This window comes from Heloderma suspectum, chromosome 4 (genome assembly GCF_057233095.1).
Source record: "Heloderma suspectum isolate Gila_16-S chromosome 4, 16-S_ref, whole genome shotgun sequence".
Taxonomy (NCBI): domain Eukaryota; kingdom Metazoa; phylum Chordata; class Lepidosauria; order Squamata; family Helodermatidae; genus Heloderma; species Heloderma suspectum.
In genome coordinates, this window is record NC_139461.1 from 141493907 (window position 1) to 141519444 (window position 25538).

General features: G+C 43.1%; 1 protein-coding gene across 1 annotated transcript in view; it reads left to right on the top strand.

The window, feature by feature from the left end:
* ADCY2 (adenylate cyclase 2) overlaps window positions 1-22706 on the top strand; it is a 190999-nt gene extending 168293 nt beyond the window's left edge. The window contains exons 21-25 of the mRNA XM_084850684.1: window positions 51-197; window positions 11621-11728; window positions 14054-14168; window positions 20328-20452; window positions 21879-22706. Of these exons, the coding sequence (XP_084706810.1) occupies window positions 51-197; window positions 11621-11728; window positions 14054-14168; window positions 20328-20452; window positions 21879-22031 (648 nt within the window). The 3' untranslated portion in view covers window positions 22032-22706. The remainder of the gene's footprint in view (window positions 1-50; window positions 198-11620; window positions 11729-14053; window positions 14169-20327; window positions 20453-21878) is intronic.
* Window positions 22707-25538: the final 2832 nt, after the last annotated feature.

Here is a 25538-nt window from a genome sequence, read left to right on the forward strand (position 1 = left end):
TCTACTGAGAACATTGTGTAACAAGGTCTCCCTTCTCCTCTCTTGAACAGGATTTATACCATCAGTCGTATGACTGCGTCTGTGTCATGTTTGCCTCCATTCCAGATTTCAAAGAGTTTTATACAGAATCTGATGTCAACAAAGAGGGCTTAGAATGTCTCAGGCTTCTAAATGAGATCATTGCTGACTTTGATGATGTAAGTACTTCATGTCTTCAGCTAAAATACGAGCAAGCAGTTAAGCTGTTGCAGAGATACTTCCTGTATTATGGGCACAATCCAACACAAATTTAAATGTGCTTAATCCCAATAGAAACAATTTACAATGTCCTATATATTTACTTTGTTCGCAAAAGGCCTGTTTATCCTTTCAGGCAGAAAAGACAGTTGCCTAGATGAGTAAAATCCAAGCAGGGCCTACCATGCTGCTTCCAGCATATCTATGTGCAAACTGAAGAGTGCATCAGAAAATTATTTGCAGAGTCACCGGTTGACAAGACCAGGGGCTCATAATTTACTCCGGTTCTGCTTCACACCCAAGTCGATCATGACAGATGACGCATGCCCCTTCCCATAGCTAATGTGTATTTCTTGCCCTAAATCCAGGGGGGGGGGGTTGAAACTCTGTTTGTGGCGGGTTTTCCAGTCACAGCGGCTTCAGTGCAGTTTGGGCATCCATGTGACCTCAGCTGGCTTCAGCGTGGGCTGGTGGAAGCAGCGCTGATTTGTGGAAGGTAAGAGTTGCATGGGGCAGGGGTTTATGTCTACCCGGAAGTAACTCATTGCCTTGGAGATGGGAGTCAGCCCAGCTGCTTTGAAAGGACACTGTGTCGACCCTGCGCTCAATCGCTGCCTGTCCCTTTAAATATTCACTGAGTGCAGGAGTGGGGAGCTGCTTTGAAAGGACGCTGTTACGACCCTACGCGCAATCACTGCCAGTCCCTTATTGATTTTAAAAGCTTCACTGAGCACGAGAGGAGGGGACAGAGAACAAGCTTCCTTGCTTCCCTGCACCCACCCATTTGATGACCTTCAGTTCTACTCATTTGCCCCATGCAAATGGGTTTTTTTTAATGTGTACACTGCATTACTGGCTACCATTTGCCCTGGGACTAGCTAACCTGATGTCATGAAAATCTGAATTTCAATGGACTCACCTCAAAACCTGTTTTCATGTAGATTGGCTCGAGGTTCCAGTGAAGCTGAGGCCAGAATTAGGCAAATGGGAGGTGGTGGGGGAGAGAGAACCAAAATAAAGGTGGTCTGTAGCCACTTAGTCTTTGGATTGATTTACATTTTTATTCTGTAAATAGAAATATTTGTTGTTGTTTATTCGTTCAGTCGCTTCCGACTCTTCGTGACTTCATGGACCAGCCTACGCTAGAGCTTCCTGTCAGCTGTCACTACCCCCAGCTCCCCCAAGGTCGAGTCTGTCACCTCCAGAATATCATCCATCCAACTTGCCCTTGGTCGGCCCCTCTTCCTTTTGCCTTCCACTTTCCCTAGCATCAGCATCTTCTCCAGGGTATCCTGTCTTCTCATTACATGGCCAAAGTACTTCAGTTTTGCCTTTAATATCATTCCCTCAAGCGAGCAGTCTGGCTTTATTTCCTAGAGTATGGACTGGTTTGATCTTCTTGCAGTCCAAGGCACTCTCAGAATTTTCCTCCAGCACCACAGTTCAAAAGCATCTATCTTCCTTCGCTCAGTCTTCCTTATGGTCCAGCTCTCGCAGCCATAGGTTACTACAGGGAATACCATTGCTTTAACTATGCGGACCTTTGTTGTCAGTGTGATGTCTCTGCTCTTTACTATTTTATCAAGATTTGTCATTGGTGTCCTCCCAAGAAGTAAAGTCTTCTGATTTCCTGGCTGCAGTCAGCGTCTGCAGTAATCTTTGCGCCTAGAAATACAAAGTCTGTCATTGCCTCCACGTTTTCTCCCTCTATTTGCCAGTGATCAATCAAGCTGGTTGCCATAATCTTGTGTTTTTTTTTTAGGTTTAACTGCAACCCAGCTTTTGCACTTTCTTCTTTCACCTTCATCATAAGGTTCCTCAGGTCCTCCTCGCTTTCAGCCATCAAAGTGGTATCATCTGCATATCTGAGATTGTTAATGTTTCTTCCAGCAATTTTAACTCCAGCCTTGGCTTCATCAAGCCCAGCACGTTGCATGATGTGTTCTGCGCACAGGTTAAATAAGTAGGGTGAGAGTATACAACTCTGCCGTACTCCTTTCCCAGTCTTAAACCAGTCCATTGTTCTGTGGTCTGTTCTTACCATTGCTACTTGGTCGTTATACAGATTCCTCAGGAGGCAGACAAGATGACTTGGTATCCCCATACCACCAAGAACTTGCCACAATTTGTTATGATCCACACAGTCAAAGGCTTTAGAATAGTCAATAAAACAAATAGATGTTTTTCTGAAACTCCTTGGCTTTCTACATTATCCAATGGATATTGGCAATTTGGTCTCTAGGTCCTCTGCCTTTTCTAAACCCCACTTATACATCTGGCAATTCTCGTTCCATGAATTGCCAGAGTCTACCTTGCAAGATCTTGAACATTACCTTACTGGCATGTGAAATAAGTGCCACCGTTCGATAGTTTGAACATTCTTTGGTGCTTCCCCTTTTTGGTATGGGGATATAAGTTGATTTTTTCCAATCTGTTGGCCATTCTTGTGTTTTCCAAATTTGCTGGCATATGGCATGCATCACCTTGACAGCATCATCTTGCAAGATTTTAAACAGTTCAGCTGGGATGTCGTCATCTCCTGCTGCCTTGTTATTAGTAATGCTTCTTAAGGCCCATTCAACCTCACTCTTCAGGATGTCTGGCTCTAACTCACTGACCACACCATCAAATCTATCCCCGATATTATTATCCTTCCTGTACAGATCTTCCATATATTCTTGCCACCTTTTCTTGATCTCTTCTGCTTCTGTTAGGTCTTTGCCATCTTTGTTTTTGATCATACCCATTTTTGCCTGGAATTTACCTCCGATGTTTCTAATTTTCTGGAAGAGGTCTCTTGTCCTTCTTATTCTATTATCTTCTTCTACTTCCGCTCATTGCTTGTTTAAAAATAATTCCTTATCTCTTCTGCCTAACCTCTGGAATTTTGTATTTAATTGGGCATATCTTCCCCCGATCACTGTTGCCTTTTGCTTTCCTTCTTTCTTGGGCTGCTTCCAGTGTCTCAGCAGACAGCCATCTTACCTTCTTGGTTTTCTTTTTCTTTGGGACGTTTTTTGTTGCCAACTCCTGAACATTGTTGCGAACCTCTGTCCATAGTTCTTCCGGGACCCTATCTACTAAATCTAGTCCCTTAAATCTATTCTTCACCTCCACTGCATATTCATGAGGAATATGAGGGCAGCAGCTTTAAAGACAAGGGGAAAGGGGCAAACGTGGACTTTATCTGCTCCTTCTTAGCTGCTGTTCTCTTTTATCTATTTTATCTTTTATATTCTTTTAAACTGTTGTGCTATTTATATCTTCAGCTGGTCCAAAATAGGGCAGCAAGATTGTTAACAGGGACTGGCCAGCGAGCTCATATTATGTCAGTACTTTTCCAGCTGCACTGGCTGCCAGTCCATTTCCGGGCCCGATTCAAAGTGCTGGTGTTAACATTCAAAGCCCTTAACGGCTTGGGGCCAGGTTACCTGAAGGATCGCCTCCTCCCATATGTGCCTGCCCGGACCTTAAGATCATTATCAGCGGCCCTTCTCCGTGAGCCCCTGCCAAAGGAAGTGAGGCGGGTGGCTACTAGGAGGAGGGCTTTTTCTGCTGTGGCACCCCAGCTCTGGAATGAGCTCCCTAGTGAGGTTTGCCTAGCGCCTACATTGTATTCCTTTCGGCGCCAGGTGAAGACCTTTTTATTTTCCCAGGCATTTTAGCATTTTAGCTTTCTAAATTTTTATCTTTGCTGTTTTAAATCTGTATTTTAAACTCCTGCACTGCTGCTAGGTTTTATTGTGGTTGTATTGTTATATTGTGGTTTTAATGTTCTGTATATTTTAAATTGTTTTATTGTGTGTTGCTTGGATTTAATTTTTGTGAACCGCCCAGAGAGCTTCGGCTATTGGGCGGTATAGTAATGAAATAAATAAATAAATAAATAAAATATTCATGAGCTCATATCTAACTGATCTGTGGGTCTTCCCTATTCTGTTTAGTCTGATTCTAAATTGTGCAATAAGAAGTTCGTAATCTGAACTACAGTCAGCTCCAGGTCTTGTTTTTACCGACTGTATAGATGTCCGCCACCTTTGGCTACAAAGGATGTAGTCAATCTGATTTCGGTGTTGACCATCAATATAGAAAATTTCTATATTTCTACAAAAATATAGAATTTTTTTTTTTTTAAGAGGAGCCTGTCTCCAAGTTGCTCAGACCATTAAGTTTGTCTGATTCAGACACCTTTAGAGGAATCAGAAAGCATCAGTTCTGACCCACTCCAGCATATTGGTGCAAGGAAGGTTCCTTGGCTGGTACGGCTAGTTTCTGTCCTTTGGCCAGAGCTGAACAGTGGTGCACAACCTGAAAACTCACTGTGGATATGAGTCCTGGCATAGGGCACTGTGGAACACATTGGGCTGTATAAGACACTCTTGTATCTCATCAGAAAGTTACATGGGAAGGGCTCATAATTTGGACTACTTCCCAGGAAACTACTTCTCCAAGAGAGAAACAGCAGTGCTTGTGCTTCTATGGAAAGTATTCATGGGTAGTACAGACTCATCCCATGCTATGTTTTTATACACAGCAGAGTGACTTGTAGAGCAATGCTGTGACAGGCAATGGTATCATGGAAGTCAAACCACAGAGTGTAACATTGTGAAATATAACATGTTTTATTTGTTTGTTTGTTTGTTTACTACATTTCTCTACCACCCAATAGCCAAAGCTGTCTGGATGGTTCACAGAAGTTAAAACCTAAAAATACAATATGATAAAATATAAAACCTTTAAAAGTTGAAAACAGCATCAATCCAAAGTAAAAACCAGAGTAACAGCCAGCAGCAGTATAAAAATCTAAAAGCACAGTAACACATTTTAAAACAAAGCTGATTGACTGAAATGCCTGAGAAAATAAGAAGGTCTTCACTGAGTGCCCCAAAGACCACAATGTAGGCACCAGGTGAGCTTCTCTGGAGAGGCATTCCACAACAGGGGTGCCACCACTTAAAAGATCCTCTCCTTTTAGAGATAGTAAATATTGACACTTCCAGTTACAACTGAGTCACTTCCAGTTAAATTGTTTTGTTTTGTTTCTTCAGGGATGTGTCAATGGATGGAGTGATTCCATTCTGTGCTTATAAATGGCCAATGGTAGCTTTCAGTAGTTCCAGTATTCCAAGCTGTGAGCCACTCTAGATTTTTCTTTCTCTGTGTTTCAAACTCCATTTCTAGAAGTGTTCATATCAGCTAACAGAAACATTGGGATGGATCCAGAATTCACCCTCTGCAAATGGGAGGGCTTCTTCCATTGATGGAGGAAACCAGGGTCCAGCAGAGCATCTCCACTGGAGAAAGGCGCCCACAGCACCACCTCACATGCAGTTCTGGACCCTCCAGAGCAGATTTTTGAGAGGGCAGGGGACCGCAGGAGTGAGGGGGAATGAGTGAAAATCGCCTCCCTTCCACCCATGGGACAATCCAAACTGTGGAGTTCTGCTCTGTGCAACTTTGGACCCAACCCATAATATATTGTAGCTTACACCTTTTGCATACTTTTACCCCCTCTTCTTTAATACACTGTTAGAATGACTCTTATAAGTGTAGTTATTGCTCATTCAGCAAAGGACCTTTTTTAATGTTAATTAAAAGCTACCTGTTTTCAGGTTCAGCGAAGTTTACCACTTTCCTGATAAGGGTGGCTGAGGGATTGGTGCTGAATTGCTCTGAAATTGGTGCTTTACAGCACAATCCTGAGTATGTCTACTCAGAAGTAAGTCTAATCATATTCAATGGGACTTACTCCCATGTAAGTGTGTATAGGCTTGCAGCCTTAGTCAGCTGTTGTGCCACACAGGAAAGACAGATGTATTAAATTATTTGTTTCTGTGACTTTTTCTCTTTACTTTCCATGATAGTAGGGATGTACGAAAGTGACTTACCTTTCGCGGATTATGTTGATTGGGGGGGGGAGGCGTTCCGTCCCTCCCCCCAGAATTCTGGATGGGGGGGGAGGCGATCTGTTCCTCCCCCCAGGAATCCTCGATGGCTGGCTGTGCTCCGCGGCAGCTCCGCGGAGCAGCCAGCCAGGCCCAGCCAGCCCAGAGCCATCCACAGCTGGATTTCCGGACACGGAGGGCTCTGGGGAAAAAACAAAACCCGCCTACGCAAATGGCGGCGGCTGTGTCCGCCGCCATTTGCGTTCCTTATTTTTCGCCGTCTGAATCTACGTAAATATTTACGTAGACTATGACGGCAAAAATAAAGGGGAACGCAAATAGCCTAGCGGGCGCTGTTTGCGTCCCTTTTTGATTCCCCGTTTTAGCCTACATAAATCTTTACGTAGGCTCAAACAGCAAATCAAAAAGGGACGCAAATAGCGCCCGCTATACTATTTGCATTCCCCTTTATTTTCGCCGTCGTAGTCTACGTAAATATTTATGTAGACTAAGATGGCGAAAAATAAGGAATGCAAATGGCAGCGTCCGTAGCCGCCACCATTTGCGGATGCGGGTTTTGTTTTGTTTTTTAAACCCACCCAGCTATGATAGGCTACGTAAAGATTTATGTAGCCTATCACGTCGTGTGTGGGGTTTTTTTAACCTAGCCATGATAGGCTACGTAAATCTTTACGTAGCCTATCACGTCTTCTTTTTCTTTTTTTTCTTTTTAACAAGACCGCAAATGGCGGTGGCGGCCGGTTGGAAGACCAGCCACCGCAGCCCAGAAGATCCGCCCCAGGTAAGTCTCATCCCGGGGGTGGGGATCCGCAGGGCGGCGGGGGGGGGGGTGGCAGGCCGTTCTGCCACAGATTTCGGAGGGCCGAATGCACTGGCATTCGGCCTCACTGAGATCCGTGGCGGAATTCTCTGCCATCCCTACATGATAGCACTATTTCACTATAATAGAAAGAAAAAATAACAGAAACAAGTAATTTTATATCCCCTAGCAGAGGTATAAAAGCTGACTAAATACTAATCTCACAGCCAGACTGAATAGAGAAGCAGTAAAATAAGCTGAATCTGCAAAGAGGAAACTCCACTGAAAGCAACAGTTCTCCCTAAAAGCCTTAATAGAGTGTTGCCTGTCCACACTAGAGAGGCTTGTGCTGCACTTATGCTTTTATAGCCCCCAAAGAGCACCACAAATCCTAACTGAAAAAGCACAGAAAGAGCCCAGAGAACAATGGGAGGCAACAATTTTACAGTGATGTTGTGTACATTCCCTGTAAAATGTGTGTGGACAAAGGACAGCAACTCCAGAGAAAAGGGCTAGTGTGGAAGCAGTCTAAGTGTGCTTTAATTTTACTGAGATTTCAACAAATGCCCTCAGCAATTTTAAATGGGTGGTATTAAAATGTGCTTTTAATGTGCTTTTCAGTTCATGGCACTATATCTGAGGGGAGGAGACTGTTGAATACAATCCCCATTATAGATTTTATCTTGTCATCTGTGAGAATGAACAGAACAGGTATCTATAGCCATTACTGAAAGATGGTGAATGTTGGCAGAAAACAGAATTTCTTAGCTAGTGAAAAGAAGATTACTCAAACTGTCTGTTTTTGCTTTTGTGGCTGCAAAGCAATTGCAAAACTATTTTGATTTACGTGTAGTGGATTGTAATTTAGTTTTTTGCTGTGGAGCACTATCTGAATCTAAATCGAACTTCCATTGTACAGTATGTTCTTTTAGGCAGTCTACCATTTTTTTTCTTCTGTTATTGTTTGGATTTATCTATTGTTTTCCAGTCATTAGCTTCTAATTATCTCTTGTTTTCCAGTTGCTATCTCATGGTCAATGGCTGAAACAAATAAAGTATTCAAAGCAGCATGCCCACAAAAGCATTGCTTAATATTTTTTATTTTAAACATGCAAAGCTTTAGAACCAACTGTGAAGCCAAAGAGGTATAAATGTAACATGGCTTGCTATGTACTTTTGCCATTGTTGGTGAAGGTATGGAAAGAAGAAAAAACACAGCTTGATGCTCTGGCTGAATTTGTACATCTTGCAGGACTATATGAAATGTTCTTTTCACTTTGAAGTGCAGCAAACCTGAGCTGCATGTGGTATGGACATGAAACTCCAGGGACAGCAAGCAAAGTCCCTCTCAGAAGAATGCAGCATGTGTTTTGCTCAACAGACAGAAGGCAAACTCATTTCTGCTGTCAAAAGCATGGAAAGCCTTATTAAGCTATCCCATAGCTATAGAGGTCTTTAAAAAAAAGTATTAGGGTAAACAGTATTCATGATAGCCTCTTTGACAAAATAATTGACAGTAAGACAGGTTGATTCATTTATTTACTTTTTTTGAATCTGCATCTGCCCTTCTTTTGAACTAAAATCATGATGGCTTACTAGCACAAAAAGAAATATGCCAGAGCTGATTTCTGACATGGGTTCAGTGCCTGCAAGCGGAACGTTCCTCATACTGCTTTTGACATACCTGCCTGGGGCTCCACCTTTCTCCAGATTCCCCCTCAGAAACTGAGAACCAAACCCCTCAGGAATGCCTGCTTTCACTTTGGGACAGCTTTACCCACTGTCTCACAAGCTTCAGCCCTTTAACCCTCTCTGGGTTCCAGAGAAACTCAATAGAATCATAGAATAGTAGGGTTGGAAGAGGTCTATAAGACCATCGAGTCCAACCCCCTGCCCAATGCAGGAATCTAACTCAAAGCATCCCTGACAGATGGCTGTCCAGCTTCATCTTGAATACCTCCAGTGTGGGAGAGCCCACTTGTTGTTGTTCAGTCGTTAAGTCGTGTCCGACTCTTCGTGACCCCATGGACCATAGCACGCCAGGCCTTCCTGTCCTCCGCTCTCTCCCGGAGTGTGCTCAAGTTCATATTCATTGCAACGGTGATGCTATCTAGCCATCTCATCCTCTGCCGTCCCCTTCTCCTTTTGCCTTCAATCTTTCCCAGCACCAGGGTGTTTTCCAGGGAGTTTTCTCTTTGCATTAGGTGGCCAAAATATTTGAGCTTCACCTTCAGTATCTATCCTTCCAATGAGCAGTCAGGGTTGATTTCCTTTAGGATTGACTGATTTGACCTCCTTGCAGTCCAGGGGACTCTTAAGAGTCTTCTCCAGCACCACAGTTCGAATGCATCAATTCTACAGCGCTCAGCCTTCCTTACAGTCCACCTCTCACAGCCATACATTACTACTGGGAAAACCATAGCTTTGATTATATGGACCTTTGTGGGCAAGGTGATGTCTCTGCTTCTTACTATGCTGTCTAGGTTCACCATAGCTTTCCTCCCAAGGAGCAAGCATCTTTTAATTTCATGGCTACAGTCACCGTCTGCGGTGATCTTGGAGCCCAAGAAAATAAAATCTGTCACTGCTTCCATTTCTTCCCCTTCTATATGCCAGGAAGTGATGGGGCCAGATGCCATGACCTTCGTTTTTTTAATGTTGAGTTTCAAACCAGCTTTTGCACTCTCCTCTTTCACCCTCAACAAGAGGCTCTTTAGATCCTCTTCGCTTTCTGCCATTAGGGTGGTATTGTCTGCGTATCGGAGGTTGTTGATAATTCCCCCAGCAATCTTAATTCCGACCTGTGATTCATCCAACCCGGCATTTGTCATGATGTACTCTGCATATAAGTTAAATAAGCAGGGTGACAATATGCAGCCTTGTCGTACTCCTTTCCCAATTTGGAACCAATCGGTTGTTCCATGTCTGGTTCTTACTGTTGCTTCTTGACAGGTTTCTCAGGAGACAGGTAAGGTGGTCTGGTACTCCCATCTCTTGAAGAATTTGCCACAGTTGGTTGTGATCCACACAATCAAAGGCTTTAGCGTAGTCAATGAAGCAGAAATAGATGTTTCTCTGGAATTCTCTTGCTTCCTCCATGGTCCAGCGAATGTTGGCGATTTGATCTCTAGTTCCTCTGCCTCTTCGAAACCCAGCTTGTACTTCCGGTAGTTCTCGGTTCGCATACTGCTGAAGCCTAGCTTGCAGGATTTTGAGCATCACCTTGCTGGCATGTGAAATGAGTGCAATTGTGCGGTAGTTTGAACACTCTTTGACGTTGCCCTTCTTTGGAATTGGAATGTAAACGGACCTTTTCCAGTCTTGCGGCCACTGTTGAGTGTTCCAAATCTGTTGGCATATTGAGTGCAGCACTTTAACAGCATCATCTTTTAGGATTTTAAATAGCTCAGCTGGAATACTGTCATCTCCGCTAGCTTTGTTGTTGCTAATGCTTCCTAAGTCCCACTTGACTTCACTCTCTAGGATGTCCAGCTCAAGTTCAGTGACCGCACTGTCATGGCTATCAGGGACATTCAGATCTTTCCTGTATAGTTCTTCTGTGTATTCTTTCCACCTCTTCTTAATCTCATCTGCCTCTGTTAGGTCCCTGCCTTCTTTGTCCTTTATCATGCCTGTCTTTGCACAAAACGTTCCCTTGAGATCTCCAATTTTCTTGAAGAGATCTCTAGTCTTTCCCATTCTGTTGTTTTCCTCAATTTCTTTGCATTGTTCATTTAAGAAGGCCTTCTTGTCTCTCCTTGCTATTCTCTGGAACTCTGCATTCAGTTGGATATATCTTCCCCTTTCTCCCTTGCTTTTTGCTTCCCTTCTTTCCTCAGCTACTTGTAAAGCCTCATCAGACAGCCACTTTGCTTTCTTGCATTTCTTTTTCTTTGGGATGGATTTCGTTGCTGCCTCCTGAACAATGTTACAGACCTCCATCCATAGTTCCTCAGGCACTCTGTCTATCAGGTCTAATCCCTTCAATCTATTCCTCACCTCCACTGTATATTCATAAGGGATATGATTTAGGTCATACCTGAACAGTTTAGTGGTTTTCCCTACGTTCTTCAATTTAAGCCGAAATTTTGCAAGAAGCAGCTCATGATCTGAGCTACAGTTAGCTCCAGGTCTTGTTTTTACTGACTGTATAGAGCTTCTTCATCTTTGGCTGCAAAGTACATAATCAATCTGATTTCGATATTAACCATCTGGTGATGTCCATGTGTAGAGTTGCCTCTTGTGTTGGTCCCACTGTCATATTGCGCTAGGAAAGACTGAGCTCTGGAGTTTGAGAAACCAGCCCAGCAGGGCAGCCTCCCCAGCTGAGCTCCAGTAAGTGCCATTAGTCAGCTTATTGGGAGAGAAGTGCTTGGCATGCAGAGAGTGTGGGGTGGGTTCAGGTCTTCTCACCAGCATGGCCCCTTTTGCGTTAAAATTCGATCCCCTATTTTATATGTGATTTGGGTGCAGTTGCGTTTAAAGGAACAGTTTACTACCGTTGCATCTAGTTTAGTCCTAAGTGGAAATGAGTTACTTCTGGATGCGGATCTGCTAACTGTGCTTGAAATATTCCTCCAAACAGGTGGTCAGAGACAATGCCCAGGACCCTTGTATTAACAATGCTCATGCATTACTACTTAGCCATCAGATATCTGAGAACCTTATTTCTTCACAGCTGTTGTCTAAACCCAAATTTAGTGGCGTTGAAAAGATCAAGACCATTGGAAGCACATACATGGCAGCCACAGGATTAAGTGCAACACCCAGCCAAGAACACAGTCAGGTACATGCACATCAATGCTTAATGCAGCTTGTATATCACTCTTGTTTCCAATTTAGTCTGGGGTTCAAAGACCTGTGTGGGGAGTTGTGGGTGTGCAGCAGAGCTCGAAATCACCCCCATCCAAAGGAAGCCCCTTCGAAACTCTGGGGAACTTTTGGAGCATTCTGAGATGCAATCTGAGGGGTTACAGACCAAACAATAAACTGAGAAAGTCCCGGTTTGTGTCCAGAAGCATCGGCTTGCACCTGTGGAGCTTTTAGATTAAGCTTCCCCAACCTGGCACCCTCCAGATGCAGTTCCATCCTCCCCAGCCAGCATGGCCATTTGCAAACCCACATTTACTAATGTAACACAAATATGAGGGTGAGGGGACATTTGCAGGGCAGAAGCAGTGATAAGAAAAGGGGCACCTCACCTGCCTACCACCAAGCAACTCTTCTTTGCAGAGTTCCTGCCTCAGGTGCCCCTCCCCAACACATACACACACACACACACACACACACACACACACAGAGGGCCAGGCAGCGTTTGTAAGGGGGAATCAGGAGTGCACAGACAGTTAGGTTCTTCCTGTCTGCTGATTCTTCCCAGCAAATATCAATCCCTACATTCATGTTACAAAGCAAACATGGGGTTGGGAGCCCTCTTTGCCTCATAAACATGCAGTTCCGTCCTCACAATGGTGTGTGATTCACCATTTTTCCAGCAACAAAGATTTCTTTATCAATATTCATGTTTTGACTATTTCTTGACCAGCTGTAAAATACAGTTCTCTCTAATGAAATAGAAAACAATAACGTTTGATTTTTTTCTATGCTTTTAATTCCCAAATCAACAATCTGCTATTATAATACAACATTTACTTTTGGTTTCTCTACAGAAATAATCTGCAGAATAATTTGCTATTATAATACAACATTTACTTTTGGTTTCTCTACAGTAAATGTACAATGCCTATGAAAGGCTCCAAAATTTCAGGGGGAAAATATTCTTCATGCATACTTACAGTGCCCTTCCTGGCCGGGTTCTGGGAAAGAATGGATTTATGCCTGTTGAGCACATAGGGTATTTTTTGAAGAATCATGCCACATACTCGCAGCACCCTGAAAGCGCTCCACCCTGTACTCTTCTTTTTATTGTGGCAGCTCAAAAAGGGGCTTGTGCTCTGGGGTGTAATAATTATTAGTGAAGACCTGGCCCAAAAGACAGCTGAGCTATCACCAGTAAGGACAGAAGCAAGTTCAGATATGAGCCCCTGAGGGATTTCTCCCTCCAGTCTAACTGCATTTTAGATAAAATTGGGAATGCAACTTCAAACAGAGGTGTTATGCTGCTGATCCGTGCTTAGGCAGCTGCCTGAGACCTAAAACTGAAGAATCCTCCCATTGTTCCAAGACTAACATCTAGCAATGTTCCTTACCCACTCTCCCTGCTATTCTTCAAGCATTTGGAATATCAGTGGGGGAGCGTGGACTAAGGATCACTGAAATGACCGAGTGGCGTGGTCTTGCTAGGAGGTTGGAAGGTTTCTTACCTGCAGGAGGCCAACAGTAAGTCTTGCCCAGCAGCTATGCGCTTTTCTGCATCTACTTTCGGTTTCATCTCAGAATTGAGATCTGAGGTGTCCTTTTCTGCTTTTCCACTACATAAACTCTAGGAGGCACTGTGGTATAGTAGAATAGCACAAATGCACATGTAGAAACAACCCTTTTTTTCACCATCAGAAATAATACCCCATTTTCCCTGCTGTAAAAAAAATTAGCCAAATGTGCTGTTTAGAAACAGAAGCAAAACTGGAGGGTCACAATGCCATCTAAAGAACCCGTAAATAACCCTGAGTAGAAAATGACAAGTGCACAACAAATGCCTTGTGTAGAAAAGCTCTCGCAGACCCCTAGAGTCAGTCCTGGATCTATGCTGATCATGCATGTTGTTTTCCCATCAGGATGCGTCTAATGTAAAAGTGATATATGCTTACATAGATACAGCATGAATAAAATAATGTACAACCTAATCCAAGGCATGCTTACTCAGAAGTCCCACTGAGCTCAATTATTTTCTTTTCATTTAAACAGTGAATATTCCACTTTTATTTATCAGTAATAAACCTAAAGAGGTGTAATTCAGTGGGAATTGTACCCAAGTAAGATGCATAGGATTGTAACCCTAGAATTAAGACATTTGCTCCCAGTAAGTGCACAGTAAATTGCAATGTCCATATGGGGGTTTACATTCAAAAAAATAGCGAAAACATTGTGATGATTGCAGTTGCCTTACTGATGTTTGTGTGTGTGTGTGTGTGTGTGTGTGTGCGTGTACATTCAGGAACCTGAACGACAGTACATGCATATTGGGACCATGGTGGAGTTTGCATTTGCCCTTGGAGCAAAACTGGATGTTATCAACAAGCATTCCTTCAATGACTTCAAGCTACGAGTAGGTAAGCAGCATAAATATTGCATCTTGTCTCAGCTACAGTGATAAGATCCTTTTTGTATATACTGCTAATGATGCAAGTTCCTCCACTTTGTTATTCCAGTATCTTGAGTTCATATAACGCCCCCACCCCCACCCTGTGATAATCTCAACACATCCCTGCAGATAAAGATGTAGAAAACAAGTAGAGAAATAACACACGAATGTTGCGAGACAAAGAAAAAAACATGGCGGATCAAAGTTAATCCAACGGATGACAAAAATATAAGCGGAGTTCCTAGAAATACATCACAAGCTAGAGAAAGGCTAAATAAAGTGTGGATCCTTTTATCAATACAGAAAGTTGCTGTTATCATTTCTGTCAAGAAAGGTAAAGTAGCGGCCATGTAATGAGCACAACCATCACAGAAAATCAAGGCAACAGTGAAGTTGGGAGCCTTTTTGACTGAGGAGCAGTTTTTTTGCTTTAAAGAAATAAATAATAACAATAAAGAAGCTGGTTGGTTTTCTTTTCTTTGGGAAGCTGCCTAGAACAAGTAAGAAAAAGATCACCTTTTACACATATACGGAAAACATGGATTTTTAATTTTTTAATGAAATTATTCACATTACTGCTTTGACAGCATGTGTTTTTTGTAATTTTAAAAAAGTGTGAGATCATCTATGCATTTCTGAACAAGCTTAGAAGTGTGGGAAGAATCTCACCTAATGGATTACGTTATGTTTCTCCTCTGTTGCTTAGAGCCAAACTAAATGTTCTTCAAATGATGTGTGATTGGCTTATGTACTTTAAAAACTAGTTTTTAAAAGCTCCCCCTCAGCCCACCTGTTTTTATCCAGAAATTTCACCCCCTTCGGGGGGGGGGGGGGGAGGTGTTAAAAAGAAAAGAAAAAACTGCTCTGTTGATTCTAATGGAGATGTTTTTTCTTTTTTAACCCCCTCCCTCAGCGTCAATACCCTTTCCCAGAGCATCTTGGTCCCGATCCGAATTGAGGCTGCGTGCGCTTACATGGAGGTAAAGAAATTGGGCACGCAGGGCTCCACCATGCTTACTAGGCAGAAGGTTTAGTTTGGCCCTTACTTTCTTTCATCTAGAGATCTTGAGCCTTTAACAACACAGCTAACAGTTCTACTGAACAATGTGTTTTCTTTCTTTCATTAAAATACTTGGTAAATATATATTAAATAAAATACTGTGTTTTCTTTTAAAAATATTTAGGGTTTGTAGAATGCAAAAATGGAACATTAAATTCCTTGCTGACAAAGGGCATTCCAAGATTTTAATATCCTTTTAGTAATGCCGAGTGTTTTTGAATACACTATGAGGTTCGGAAGTATGAAATGCAAACAGTGAATAAATCTGTCCTGTAAAAATATATCTAAAATATTTGAAGTTTAATTCAACTGTACTTTTTTCTTTCTATTCTCATCTATTCTGTATAATTATAGTGTAGCCTTCCTGCTGATTCTGGTCATCTTAGCTTATAGTGTCACCTAGTGGCAAACATCTGGCAATCAGTAAATATTTCTGTTTTCTAACTATGCAGATTGCGGGAGAATATTTTGTCACAAAAGGGGCCCATCCAGGGGACAAGATCTAAAGTTCCAGTTCTTCGTTTGCCCTACCCTCTACCCACCCCCTACCTTCTCTTGTATATTCTTCTTCATAGAATCATAGAACAGTAGGGTTGGAAGGGGCCTATAAGACCATTGAGTCCAACCCCCTGCTCAATGCAGGAATCCAAGTCAGAGCATCCCTGACAGGTGGCTGTCCAGCCTCATCTTGAATGCCTCCAGTGCGGGAGAGCCCACTACCTCCCTGGTTAATTGGTTCCATTGTTGTATTGCTCTGACGGTCAGGATGTTCAGCCAGAATCTGGCATCCTGTAGTTTGAGCCCATTATTCCGTGTCCTGCACTCTGGAATGATTGAGAAGACATCCTGGCCTTCCTCTCTGTGACATCCTTTCAAGCACTTGAAGAGTGCTATCATAACTCCCCTCAGTCTTCTCTTCTCAAGGCTAAACATGCCCAGGTCTTTCAGTCTGTCCTTACTGGACTTGGTTTCCAGTCCCCTGATCATCGTCGTTGCCCTCCCCTGAACCTTCTCCAGTCTGTCTGCATCCTTCTTAAAGTGCGGTGCCCGTAACTGGACACAGTACTCAAGATGAGGCTTAACCTGTGCTGAATAGAGGGGATCTTCACAGGATTTGGGAGCTATACTTCTATTAACGCAGCCCAAAATAGCATTTGCCTTTTTTTCGGCCACATCACATTGTTGGCTCATATTCAGCTTGTGATTTACAACAATTCCAAGATCCTTCTCGCTTGTAGCTTTGTTGAGCCAAGTATCGCCCATCTTGTAACCGTGCATTTGGTTTCTTTTTCTTAGGTGCAGAACTTGGCATTTATCTCTATTAAATGTCATTCTGTTGTTTTTAGTCCAGCACTCCAGCCTATCAAGATCACTTTTAATTTTGTTTCTGTCTTCCAGGGTATTAGCTATCCCACCCAAATTTGTGTCATCTGCAAATTTGATCAACAGTCCCTGCATGTTCTCATCCAAGTCATTAACAAAATGTTAATGTATACCAGGACTGAGCCCTGCGGTACCCCGCTCGTTACCTCTCCCCAGTTTGAGAAGGTCCCATTGAGAAGCACTCTTTGAGTCCGATTCTGTAGCCAACTGTGGATCCACCTCTAAAAGGTTGTGTGTGTGCGTGTGTGTGAGCATGCGCATATCTGTATCTTCCCCGTCTTTTCATTCATTTGTCCAATTGTACAACATACTCCTAGAAGACAAAAGGTAAGATAGAAAACAAAAGGTAAGAAAGAAAACAAAAGGTAAGATAGAAAATACAAATCAGTAATTGAGCAAAGTTCATTTCCATAACAAATGTTTTACAACTATACCAGAGAAAGAAAACAACCAACTTCAAAACAATCGATACTTGTGCCATCATAACACATTCTACAATACTGCATATATCGCTCCATTAATGGATTAATACTTCTCAATTTCCCCATATTTCCCCACAGTCAAAAGTGGGTAATTTTAATGGGTCGTATCCAGTGGTGCCATTCTACTAGCACAAAGCCTTTACCACTTGCAGAAATCCCATTTTCATCCTTGGAAATGTGCCTAACCCAATACTTTGATTCTGCTTGCACAAAGTATTTTATTACAACTTCATTAGACTAAGTGTTGCTTGCACTAGTTGTGCTGGCTGTTTCACTAACAGTTGTGTACACACTAGCAGAATGCCAACTCTTGTACTTTTGCATTAGCATAATGTTGGATACAGCCCAATAACATGATCTGCTATACCATAATTAGCCAATGCTTAATATATTGAATTTTGCAATTTTTTTTTAATATCGACACTTGCCATTAGTAATACCTTAAATAATTCTTCAACTCTTCAACATTTTTATTAATGACTTGGAGGAGGAGGTGCAGGGAATGCTGATCATATTTGCAGATGACACAAAATTGGGCGGGATAGCTAATACTTTGGAAGACAGAAACAAAATTCAAAGTGATCTGGATAGACTGGAGCGCTGAGCAGAAAACAACAGAATGACATTTAATAGGGATAAATGGCAAGTTCTGCACCTAGGAAAAAGAAACCAAATGCACAGTTACAAGATGGGGGATACATGGCTCAACCACACTACAAGCGAGAAGGATCTTGGCATTGTTGTCAATCACAAGCTGAATATGAGCCAACAATGTGATGTGGCTGCAAAAAAGGCAAATGCTATTTTGGGCTGCATTAATAGAAGCATAGCTTCCAAATCCCGGGAAGTACTAGTTCCCCTCTACTCAGCACTGGTTAGGCCTCATCTGGAGTACTGTGTCCAGTTCTGGGCACCACACTTTAAGAAGGATGCAGACAAACTGGAGAGGGTTCAGAGGAGGGCAACAAAGATGATCAGGGGACTGGAAACAAAGCCCTATGAAGAGAGACTGAAAGACCTGGGCATGTTTAGCCTTGAGAAGAGAAGACTGAGGGAGATATGATAGCACTCTTCAAGTACTTGAAAGGTTGTCAAAGAGAAGAAGGCCAGGATCCCTTCTTGTTCATCCCAGAGTGCAGGACACGGAATAATGGGCTCAAGTTACAGGAAGCCAGATTCCGGCTGAACATCAGGAAAAACTTCCTGACTGTAAGAGCAATACGACAATGGAACCAATGACCTGGGGAGGTGCTGGGCTCTCCCACACTGGAGGCCTTCAAGACGAGGCTGGACAGCCATTTGTCAGGGATGCTCTGACTTGGATTCCTGCCTTGAGCAGGGGGTTGGCCTCGATGGCCTTGTAGGCCCCTTCCAACCCTACTATTCTATGATTCTATGAATTCCACCTGGATCCCAGGGCTTTTGGTCAGTAATAAAACGAACACTGGATCAATAAGTATTAATTTGCTCATGTACTACACGCTCCAAAATGTTTAAAATTGGAAGGAAAGCCACCGTGTGTGTGTGTTTTCAAAACCCTACCTTCCCTCTAAGGAGCTCTGAACAGCATTTTAGCTTCACAACAACCCTGCAAGGTAGCTTAGGCTGTGAGAGAGTGATTTGCCCAAGACCACCCAGTGAGCTTCAGTCCTGAGCAGGAATTTGAACCTGGATCCATATTTCTAAACTCGACCAACTGAATGCCTGGATCCATACTTCTAAACTCAACCAACTCTCTAGCCAGGACGTCACATTTGGCAGCCTTAGATCTGAACAAGTTTATGTGGGACAGCATCTGTAGAACAAGGGTAGGGAACCTTTTTCACATTCCCTCATGATTAACCTTCTGGGGAAAGCATACCAGCAGTGGGTATGGCTGAAACCATTCCTACACACACATATCCACATGCATTCATATACATCAATTCTCAAACAAAGTACACACCTATTCATTTTCAGTCATGCATGCACACACAGCACACACACTTATATACACATACACCCCCCACCGCACATATGTTGACACATGACATATATTGAAGCCACTGGGAGAATTTTCTCAAGCCTATTGCCCCATCAGGAGATTTGAGGGTGGGGGTCACATCGTGCAAGGAGAGGAGAACGCCAGCTGGGTGGGTCCCCCTGCAGACTGCTTCTGGTCTGTGGGCCAGAGGTTGCCCATCCATGCTGTTGGTGTCCTTGATGTTGGTGGGAGCTATGACAGGAAGGAGAAGGTAGAGACAAAATAGGGGAGGCGCTGTGGATGTGGGGAGCTTCAACCAGTTTTGAAATGGCTAGTTTACATCAATCGCATCTAATGTTTAGGCAGTTTTTTCTCATATAAGGGGAAAGTAAGCAATGTCAGTAGGAAATAATAAGCTATACATGGTGTGTGTGTGTGTGTGTGTGTGTGTGTGTGAGAGAGAGAGAGAGAGAGAGAGAGAGAGAGAGAGTTAAGATCGGGATGAAATCCTCCTCCAATTTTTCCAGCCCATTTTCAGCTGGCAGATTGGGGGTGGGGGGCTTTTTCTTTTTTTCGGTGGATAACTAAAATGTTGTGTCTGGTTTCAGAGGGGAGCTTGGCATTATGGCAAGTGATGGGTGTTTCCCTCCCTCTGTATTTCTTTTTGTATACTGGCTTTAAAAAGTCGTATTTCTGCCACCGCCTGTGACATTGGTGGCAGCCGTGAAACTTGTCCTAGTGGCTGGCATCCCCAGTGCCCCACATAGAAAATGGGGGTGAGGCCTGATTTGGAGAGCAAATCGGCATACGGGTGAGGATGCAGAACTTCCCCGTTGAGGCCTACCTCCTTGCATTCTGACCCCCAGAAAGCCTGTTACATTCCCCTCAGACAGGATGCGATGTTGGAGGTAGGCCTGGCTTGAAGAAAAGCACTTGGGGAGGAGATGTGGGGAAGTGCACTGCAGGTGGGGGGAGAGTTCCACATTCCTCACCCACCTTGTCCTTTTTGCTCCTTAAAATCTCCCCAGCCCCTGCTGTCGGTGTGATTCTTGGATTTCAAGGTACAGATCTGCCACCGTCACGTCTACTTTTGTCCTTGGGTTATTTCTGTACCTAATTCCAGGGTTCTAGGTACTATGACAGAACCCTAACACTTTTGCAACCCCTATGACTCAGTCAGTCAGTTTGAAGCATCTTTGTATATATGACAAACAATAAATTAACTCGCCATTTTTACAGGTATTAACCACGGACCTGTAATTGCTGGTGTTATTGGAGCTCAGAAACCACAATATGACATCTGGGGCAACACTGTAAACGTGGCTAGTAGGATGGACAGCACTGGCGTCTTAGATAAAATACAGGTATGGTTTCCATTCTTGCTAATAGCCAACAGCTCCTGCATAGCAAAGGAATCCTCCAACTAAAAATCAGGGCCATGCCAAAATGTGGAATATTGCACAAATGGAAAACTTAACTCACCACGTGAAGATAACAGCAGGACACCAGAAAACAAATACATTTTAAAGAGTTGTGGCTTCCTTGGATAAAATGCATAGGAAACTTCCCTAAGGGTCTACAGCTGTAGTCTTATACCTTTTCAGGTTTCTAGGAAACTGCAACAATTCAGTTTTATTTAACAGTTTATGCCTGTTTTTCTCCTCCTCCTCTCTTTAGGGGGAGCAGATTGAAAGGTGAACAGGGCTCCTATATTTCAACTAGTTTGGAAGAGAAACGTTTTCCAGGCTGAGTTTCTCATAAAGGTGTGAATCTACCAAAATACCTTCTTTTGCACAACTTAAGATAATGGATCTCCCTTGCCTCTGTTTTCCCTTTTCTCCGAATAAGTTTGCACTCTCTCTGCCTCTCTCCTTCTCTTTAAAAAGAAACCCAAATAAACAAAAATAACAGAAAATAGTGGCAGCGCTGCCAGTGCAACTCACCTTAGCTTGGGGTGTGGCCCACTTGTGAGTTCCAGTCTACCAGGTGAGGACTAATGGACTAGAGCACAACAATATAGAATCCTGTTCTTGTATTGGCCTGAATGACAAATATACTTCATGGCTAGCCTGAAAAATTAATGTTGTAGAAATTACACATTTGTTTTTAACTGATTCTAATATGCAGTAGTGTTGTCTGATGTTTTTTTTTTCTGTTTGTAACTTGAGAGAAATGATACGTTACGTTTACACTTGTTTTTTTAAGTTTAAATTTATATACACTTTAAAAAATACAATTAAAAACAATCTTGTGATGGTTTTGTCCTATAACGTATTATATGTACTGGGTCACTCACCTGCCCTTTAAGATCAGCAAGTGATAGAATGTGCATGGGGTTCTCCTCTGCGAGGTAAAGCTGACATGGGTGCAATGAAAAGCTTTCTTGCTATTATGTCAGTTGTTCCAGACTCAGAATAAAGAATGGGTGGTGGGGGCGGGGAGACATAAAGGGTGCTCCCATATGAGGCTTTTATTGTGCATTTGCTCGGCCTCATTCATGGAATTTTATGGGAGATCCAGGCAGCTTTGGCTTCTCTCCTGTGATTTCCCACCACTTCTTCCGTATTTGTTTTACCCACTCCCCTGCAAAATAATAATGATAATTATTATTATTAGAAGGCATTGTGCACCTATTCCATCTTTTCCTCTTTAATTATTAAGAGGAAAAGATGGAGTAGGTGCACAATGCCTTTTGACTGGTAGAGCTAGGAGCCCTTCAGCTGGAAGCACCCGTAGGCACATCTAGATTTTCTTTGGGGGGAAAAAATAACAACTTGTTTTGCATTTCAGGTTACAGAAGAGACAAGTAATGTCTTACAAACACTGGGCTACATTTGTACCTGCCGAGGCATCATTAACGTCAAAGGAAAAGGAGATCTTCAGACCTATTTTGTACATACTGAAATGACAAAGTCCCTTTCACAAGGGAATGTGGCATCCTGAAATATACTCTTTGGTGTGGGCAGTCCCACATTTTTGAAAAAAAGCATCACATCTTTCTTAACTCTTTTGGCCCATACCATGAACATGTGTGTAGTTTTCTGGTATATAGAAATGTTGCTGTAGTCATATCTACAGTCTAGTTCCACCGTCCAACATCAAGAGACCTCAGTAGTCTTAATGTTCCAGGATAGCTGAAGCATGTGCTATGGGCTGAGAGGACTAGCGGCAACTTGCACTGTCAACTCTTAAGTAGAAAAGAAAAGAGACAACACTTGAACGTAGTTTGAGAAGTTAAAGGTCTGAGACTTCGGGTGAGGTGGAGAAGTACAAAGAAGGTTTTAAGAGGGAAAACAAAAATACAAAACAAAAAAAAACCCTTATGGCAATAAAACTAGAGCTGCATGGAACTTTGTGGAAAGTATGGTAGCTCCCCAATAACATACTCTAGTCCTGAATTTGTAATATTTAATTCTGTCCCTTCCATCTACTACAGCTAGGGTGTGTGTATCAGGTTTCTCACAGCCAACCAGGATGCAAAATGGGGCCCCTGGCTGACCACCTTCTTGAAGGAAGTAGCCGAGCAGGACCAGTTTTGTATAAAATGTGTCCAACATTTTGACGCCATTGTCTTTTGTAAAATGAACTCATTAAAAGTTTATATGTACTTTCTCTTTAAACTTGAGGTTATATTATGTTATTCATTCATACATACATACATACATACATGGCACACAGTGCTTTATAGCATATGCAAAAAAGAAAAAAAGAAGGAAAAAATAACTCTGGCCCAATGAGTTTACAATCTAAATTCTGGCAGTGTGGAAGACAGCAAAAGGGAAGGTGGCAAGGGAGAGGCCAGAGTAAGAAGGAAAGAAAGTGAACAAATGCAGTAATTCATATTTTTTATTCTCTTTTATGGTTACAAATTTTGCTTTTTGTATGGGTGGGGGTGGGGTGGAGGTTTACTTCTGCACTAGAGCCCCTTAGTGCTGCTTAGCCCAGTTTCAATGATGATGATAGCCTCCCACACCATAGCTACAGAAACTGGAGCAATTCAAGGGGCAATTAATAGGCTACTCCTCAGTCATTCTCTTGCTGGGATCAACAGGAAGCAATAAAATAGGCTGAATCTGCAAAGAGGAAGTATTTTTAGTTTAAAGGCACAGGCACCCTGAAAAACTTTATTAGTGCTTTTCCTGTCCACACTGGACAAGTTGGTACTACAGGCATTGTTGTAGCGGAGCGAAAACTCACAGGGTTGAAGCACCTGAATGTTTTAATTAGCAGGGATGGTGACATCATCTGCCACCACCCTCCCTCAGGTTTCCCGTTTCCCTCTGAGCTTTGCTGCAATCCTCACAGTAGCTGGGGAGGTGGGAGGAGACTGGGTTTTTCCAGCAACAGTATACTGTTGTGAAGTCTCTCTATTATAGTACAGGTACTTGGGGGTGGCTTGGTCCTGAGTGCACAGTTTAAACTCATTAGCTTTAAAAAAAGACCTGTGTTTCCACCAGCAATTTACTCCAACCTGGCAGCGCAGACAGGTCTCTGTGTTTCCATGACGTCATGGCCATTCAGCACCAGCCCCGCGTTGTATCGCTGAAAAACCTCTTCTTCTGAGACTGGTTATAGTCCAACCTTTCCAGCTTACTTCGGCTCCATTACTGAGCTGTTTCCACAACCACAATGGGTTCGGTATCATAGTCCTGCCCATGGGGCATGTAGCCCAGCCCTTGGTGCATCGCTCACCTGCCTGTGACATCACCAGAAGCAGTGTGTGAAGGAGAGGGGGAGATGATACTGGAGGGAGCAGTCAGGCAGAGATGAAGATATGCACACAGAAGCACCCCTGACATACCAGTGCAGTGTCTGCCTACCCTGGGTATCCATATGAAGTTCCCAGTCAAGGTAGTGGCAGGGAAATCAGGAGAGCCGCGAAGACGGCTTCATGGAGAGTCGTTAAGTCATTAAGGCGCATCTCTGGTTTAGGGGAAGAAAGAGTTTGAAAGGGAAGGAGGATGCACACATGACTTTGCACTCCGTAGTGAAAGTGTGCTTTAAAACTAAAGGAAAAAACAGAAGGACTGGAACGGAGCAGAAGGGGGCGAGGGATGTACAACTAGTATATCATCCACTGGCTGTCCTCACCATTTCCTCCCTGTGTAGTTCTCCTTTAGTGCTTTGCCCTGCTTTGTGTGGTTGTGTGCTAGGGGTGTTCCTTCTGAGTAAACTCATTGGCTGTAAGGCTTTCCTTTCCTGAGAGTAAGTGCCACTGAAATCTGTGTTGCTTGCTTCTGAGTAGGCATGCATAGGAGTGCATCTCCTAGCCCACCTTGCAGGGTGGTTGGGAAGCCAGAATAAGGGGGAAGAGCAACAACAGCAGGGGGGGTGTGTGCGCGGGGGGGGGGGGAGAACCAGCTAGTTAGCCAGCTAGTTAGCCAGCTACTAACTGGAGCAGAGCAGAAGGGGGCAAGGGAGGGGGGAATCGGCAAGAGGAGGAGGAGGGGGGAACATTGATGAGGTAATCAGACCCAACCCAGACTCCACCCAGCCATCAAAAAAATAATTCGATTAGAGTTCAGTAGAAACAGCACTCTGTTTGTGTAGACCCAGGCTGCAGCGATGATAAGCCGGGTCTTTAAGGACTGTGGAAACAGGAAAAGGAGAAGATGCGACTGGAGAAACATCGCAACAAAGTTGCAAACACAGTGATCGCCCCTGCTCCTGATGGAGATGAAAACTGATAGAACTGGTTTGTTGATATGGTTCATTTTTGGACTCTGGGGGCACGGTGATGGAGATTGTCACAATGAGCGCTTGCACTTCAAAATTTACCACTACACCACTGGCTGCAACTGTGCTTTATTACCAAAATATTACAAATCAGGTCTGAAAAAATGTGAATGCGCTGTAAAACACAAATGAACTAAGGGCAATTCCAGAGAAACTGGCTCATGTGGAAGCAACTGCCGTCTATCTCTCTATATTACAGCATCTATAACAAGGCTGCTGATATTCTGTACCAACACCGCCCACCTTCTCACACCAAGAAAATCCCAGTTCTGAGGATTGAATGAATGATGCAAACTAAGTAAATCTGCATTTGTTTTCTCATTTTCTGTAATATATTCTCATTCTGTTAGCAATGAGTCCAGAAGCAGGAGCTCTGCGGAGTACTGCCATCTCTCCCTGATCTCCCAAAAGTTCTGGATTTCTCTCCTACATTTGGTAATTTCACTAGGCATTGCTCTCATTTTTTCAAGCTTATCACTGCAACCCTAATGACTAGTAGCAGTGTTTTGTTTGAAAGCTGTTCCGTTGTGTAGTCCATACAACATTCCATCCTCATTACAATGCACAACTGGGGCAGACAAAATGCAAACTGGTCTGCTATTTGGTTCCTGCTGTTAGTACTCTTTATTAGCAGCAGCAGCTGAGACACGTCTGAGACTCCTATCAGTCTCTTTGCAATCATGAATCAATTATAGATGGAGCTCCCAGCTTATT